Source organism: Colobus angolensis, unplaced genomic scaffold (genome assembly GCF_000951035.1).
Source record: "Colobus angolensis palliatus isolate OR3802 unplaced genomic scaffold, Cang.pa_1.0 Scaffold123, whole genome shotgun sequence".
In the NCBI taxonomy this organism is placed as follows: domain Eukaryota; kingdom Metazoa; phylum Chordata; class Mammalia; order Primates; family Cercopithecidae; genus Colobus; species Colobus angolensis.
Genome location: NW_012113475.1, coordinates 7,134,641 through 7,140,640, shown reverse-complemented (window position 1 = coordinate 7,140,640; position 6,000 = coordinate 7,134,641). Strand labels below are relative to the sequence as shown.

General features: G+C 32.9%; 1 protein-coding gene across 2 annotated transcripts in view; it reads left to right on the top strand.

The window, feature by feature from the left end:
• Positions 1–6,000, top strand: part of UNC5C (unc-5 homolog C (C. elegans)) — a 388,250-nt gene that overhangs the window by 210,846 nt on the left and 171,404 nt on the right. For both annotated transcript variants that reach the window (XM_011932900.1, XM_011932892.1), the window contains exon 2: positions 5,577–5,798. In XM_011932900.1, coding sequence (XP_011788290.1) covers positions 5,577–5,798 — 222 coding nt within the window. The remainder of the gene's footprint in view (positions 1–5,576; positions 5,799–6,000) is intronic.

Genomic DNA, 6,000 nt, shown 5'->3' with positions numbered 1-6,000 from the left:
GTATTTACATTTTCATGTCATTCTGTCTGTAATATGGATTCCAACAAGTGGGATAGCTTATTTGGAGATATGCAGAGACTTAATGTTACTTATATTGTCAAATTATATCTTCTGTGATACCCATTTACACTCCAGCCAGTATATGCAATTGCACATTTTTTCACCTCCTCATCAATCATTCAGTATTTTTTAGCTAATCTGGTAAGCAAAAATTTTATTTTGCAAAAAACATTATATTACATTTATTAAATTATTTGAAAAAGGAGGTAAAGTTGTTTTTGTGAAAATGTTTACTAAGAGCACACCATAGACTACATGGCAGAGGTAGAGATGATAGGCAGGAAAACACTTAGGAGGATAGATTAATTAATAAAAGTCAGAGATCATGAAGGTTTAAGGAGGCAGAAAAAGGTGCCTCTTTTTCAGAGTTAAGTGGATATCAACTAGCACATTAGCTATATATTGTTATTACTAATGTATGGGCATGATTTGGCAAGTATTTCTTTAAAAACAAAAGAAAGTTTGTTTTGAAGTTAGAAATCATTCAGTACTTCCAAGTTGTGTAATACATTTAAGGCATTATGTATTCAATGACTTGAATTTAAATGATGAATCCATTAATATATTGCTTGAAATATAGACCATAGTCTTTGTCTTCCTGAGGATATTTTAATCAAAATATTAAAAGTAAGCTGGAGTCTCATTCAAATAGTTAATTTCAGCTGCCTTTTGTTGTAATATATCATGAATTATCTCTCTGATGGATGGGTAGCCAAATGCAGATAAAATTAGCTTTGCAGTCATTCATTTTAAATTGCTCTCGAATCACTTGGAAGTAAATTCCATTTCAGAAGAATACGCTTTAAGTCTCAGACAAAGAGATAATGGTCCTATATTTTATGATATAAGCAATAATAGTTTAAGTCTTATGATTCAGAAATATAGAAACTTATGTATTAAGTTGATGAAAATTAAGGCTTGATATATAGCAATAAAACCAGCAACCTAAAGCTCCCCAGATTGATGTTCATAGCATAATATTTTCCTGTGAAGAATTAGGTGGAATGAGAGTCTATAAAAATAATATATGGTGAATAGCTTTCTCTTCTTGGATATAAATGAAAAAGCAAAAGCCTATGTGAGAACAGAAAAAAGGAAATACTGAGATTTATTGATATCAAGATAAAAATGGTACTACTGTTGGAATGTCAGTATTGAGTAATAGTAGAAAGTGGAAAATTAAGTCAAATATTGGAGGAGGGTAAAAGGAATAATAACGTTACATCTAAATCAAAAAAATGTTAAGTTAATACTGAATTCAATGTACAGAACAAAAGCAACTCTGGAAATTTACCTTGTTAATTTGAATGAACTACAAGTACAAAACTTGTTTCACAACTTAATTAGTCAAGTTATTTTGCCCAGATAGCACGATGCAGTCAATACCAGTAGCTGGGGTGTGCATTTATAGAAAATGTAATAATTTGGGATACCTGTGGCATGTTGCCAGAAATAAGTTCGCAGTCTAAAGTTACTGTTCACAGACTGAATTCCTATTGTCACCCTAATATCACTCCTTCAGATATTTATATTAAGAAATAAAGTGGTAAGAGGATGTACTCACTGATGTCCTTGAAGAAAAAAAATCAATTTTTTTTATAGCTTCAAGTTTTGCAGCATGACCTTAATAGTATCATAAAGCTGGGTTTTTTTGTGTGTGGGTGGGTGGGTTTTTTTTCTAGTATGGTAATATGAATTGCATGAAAGGTACTGATCTCAGTAAACAGTCTACCACCTCAGGGTGGAATCACAAACTTTCTTATCCCCATGGGTTCAGCAGTCCTTTAATGCCCTGAAAAAGTAAAAATTTTAGCATGGCAGGATTTTACTTATTTTGGATCAGAGCCCCTTTGATGGGCACTAGGGATCATCCAAAGGAAGGCCACAAACACATAAAGTCACACACCTTCCCTTGCACACCATTGCAAATACACTTGCTTAGAGAATTGATATGAGTCTGAGATTCTCAGTCTGAACAATTATGCATGCTTTCCTTTAGAAAATATCTAATTACCACAAGAAGCTGGGAAAAACAAACTAAGTTCCAAAATGAATATCCAATAATAAAGATGCAATTTCAGTTTTCAGACTTTCCATGAAGTGACATGCTCATTTAACTGACATTTGTAGACAGGGCTGGCTTCACGGGTATGTGACCTCTGCTGTCACACAGGACCAGTGTTTGGTTTAATGTTCTGCTGTCACCATCTCAGAAATCTTAATAAATTTTTAACCAGGGATCCTGAATTTTCATTCTGCATTGGGCCACACAAATTTTGTTGCCAGTCCTGTTTGTAGATATTTCTATTCTTAAAACATCTTATAATTGTAAATGAATCTGAGGCACTATAAACTCTAAAATCCTTTGTGAATCTCTTAGAAATGACCAAAGTTGCCATTAGTATAATATTCATGCATTTGTAAGATTTTTGTTGACCCCATATAATGTGCTAGACTTATGGAAAATGAAAATGAAAACAATATAGCCCCTGCTTTCAAAGAGTTTCATTTCATTTCTAGTGTTAGGCATTTGTTATATATTTCTAGTTTTTTGAAAATTGGTAATAGTCTTATAAAACGAATTACAAAACTGAAAAGTAGATTCCTCCACTTGTATGACTGGCAAATGCATTGCACAGAGGAGCTAAATATTCATGTAGGATAAATGGTATTTGTAGCTGATCACTTTTTATCTTTAAATACACGTAGCTATAGCCATGCTGGATGTTTAAATAAGTTTTCATCTATTATTTTAGTTGAAGAGAATTGGCTTGCTTGTTTGATTTTCAAAACTTTCTCTAGAAAAGAAAAAATTAGGATACAGTTTCATAAAAAGATGATTTCTAAAATAACACTGTATCTGAGAATTACTGCTGAAACTTAACAGTTTTGTATGGAGCAAGAATCAGAAAGTGTTCTTTCAGTATGTTTAACTTGATAGTGGGACCAACTTCCATGGCTGAGTAAGGTACCCAGGTCATATATTGTATGTGGAGAAGGTGAGGGTTTCACAACAGTGGTGAGCCTACTGATAATCAACTTATTTGCATTTTATCATATCTGTCCCACTGTACGTATCTACTAACCCAAGGTCTTGAATTTTCTATATTAATATCATTCTCAACAACTGAATGGAGTAATAGAAGTGATATGCCATATTGCCTGTAACAGGAATTCATCCAGGGCATAGGCTTGAATTTACTTTGTGAATATTATAGGAACTCTTAATAAGCTAATATGCTGGGGTTGGCCAAGGCATCTCTCTAGACCAACTTTTAAGAGATTGGTTCTGCTGGAACTATAATGATACGTAAAAGAAAAACTGGATTTATTAAATTAAAACATTTCTAATGATAGAAATCTTCCTTAATAAGTTGTATTTTCAAGTGTTAACAAACGTCTTGAAAAATCAATCCTGTGTGAAACCTCAAACCAAGATATAGGTTCATTTCTCTTTACTTGTTGTGATCATGTTGTCTTAAAAGTCAAAATTAAGGAAATACAAAGTTAGTTTGCCCATACATTGTCTAAATATATTGTTATTACTTTTTTCCAGCGCTTAACAGAGCTGCTTTTGACTTTAAAATGTGTGACTTTTTTGCTTCCATTTGTCTTTTCAGTAGTTTACAATAAAATAATCAGAAGAAAGAGATATATGCTTTGGCAAGGCAGAGTAATCAGTTTTTAGTGCCTATAAAGTTTTTCTCTAGCATGTGAACATATAAATACTTTTGCTATATTACTTAATAAAGTAAGGTTGTATACAATCATCTCTATCTTGCAATCATTCCTTTTCAAGTTTTACCTTCTGAAACAATGGCTGAAAAATTTATTATACTTTGCATGCTTAAATAAATATAGTTATTAAATACATTCACATGTTTTTGTGTGTACAAACATAGTTAAAAAATAAAATCTAGTTGACCGTCTGCCTTCATGAATAGTAATAATTAAAAACAATAGCTAACTTCTATAGAATTTGAGTCATGTTTTTTGGAGCTTTTTTGATTATCAGCACTGTCCATCATCACATATAATAGTAAGTGCTTTAGAAAAAAAAATTGGATAAGACCTTCAAGACATCAGTTTCATGCTGATGGATTTGTCAATAGTTCAGTTCCTCATCCCTTTGCCTTTCTGAGTTATGTTTATTTAAGCAGTCTTGAATGTTCTTGCATATTGACTAAAGGAACTGCAATTGATGGAAACAAGGTTATTCTTTAGTAAGCTGACAATTTTGGTCCTTGATGTTCAACAATGGAAAAACTAGAAGTGATGCCCTGCCAAAAGAAAGCAAATTAAGGAGGTAAAGTGAGAAAAAATATCTAGGTATAGGAAACAATATTTACATTTCAGTGTCATAAATTTACTACTGTGGGCAGCTTTGAATGCTAGTTTTGTCCAGTGATGCAAGTGAAGTCAATTTTTACTGCAAAATAGATTAGCAGAGACTGGACATCATTACTATTTGACAGCTATCTTATGACTTGAATGAAAAAGTTCCAAGCCAGCTTTCTTAGTGGACAGATAGATGTCCACTATACCAATGGCTATCTTCCAACACAGGGCAACAACTGAAGGAGAAATAAAATGACTTTCAAGACAACATGTGAGCAACCAGCCTTTAAGTACCAATACCATACTCTATACTACTGAATAAAAGTACATTTAAAGAACTTGTAAAAATTTTTAATTTTGACATCAGAGTTTTCACATGATGTGTTTGTAACCAATTTGGGGAATTAGTAATAGCTTTATTCTCCTCTGTCCCAGTTGGAAGCTTATTATTAGGCTGAACTTATTTATGGTGTATTGAAAAGACTGTTTTTACCTTGACTGTTGTACAACACAAGAATAGGTTTTTATTATACAAAGCACTTTTATTATTACTTTTTTATTTTGAATCATGCAGAATCCAGGTTTAAAATGTATCTCAAAGTGTGCAAACTATCTAAAGTGGTTTTTAAATTTTGGGTTGAATGAATATTTCACACAATGACATCTTTTGAAAATAACAACAGATTTGAGTTTGAATGTAAAGATCCTTAATTAAAGTTTCTAATATTTCTGCTCATCTCCTTGCAAAGGATGTAAACTTTATCTATGAGCCTTATGCTTTTCAAAGAAATGTTTCCAATGAAGTTGCTCTTGCTTTTGTCTGCTCTCAAGAGTGACACTCTATAATAGGAAATGTAGTGATACTTTGGGAAGATCATGGTTTTTAATTGAGATACACATGAATTCCAGTTTCAGCTCTGCTATTTACTACCTATGTGCTCAGGGCAACTTATTTATCCTCCCTGATGTTGAGTTTCGCTGTGTATAGAAATGGGAATAATAATCCATATCCTTAGTTAAACGACCAGTCAATAGATCTAACATACTGCCTAACACACAGCAGGCATTCAAATCCCTTAATTACTGCATTTATAAGTCACTATTTTTACACGACTAGCAAGTAAAAGGCAAGTTGTTACAATGTGTTAACCATTTTCCACTTTCTTCTTGTTTCTCAGACGACGACTTTTTTCATGAACTCCCAGAAACTTTTCCTTCTGATCCACCTGAGCCTCTGCCACATTTCCTTATTGAGCCTGAAGAAGCTTATATTGTGAAGAATAAGCCTGTGAACCTGTACTGTAAAGCCAGCCCTGCCACCCAGATCTATTTCAAGTGTAATAGTGAATGGGTTCATCAGAAGGACCACATAGTAGATGAAAGAGTAGATGAAACTTCCGGTGAGTTTTCCATTGCATTTGCATTGCAGTTCAAGATTCAGTTACTCACTACTCTAGCCTGGGGCCATACTATAATTTCAGTTAGTAGAATGGAAAATGGAGTTATTCTTTGACAAAAAGTTTTGAATTGGTTGGTTAAGATTTGGTGATCTTGTTTCATGCGTTGAAAAGTAAAATGGTGTGAATAAATCTTGACTTGATT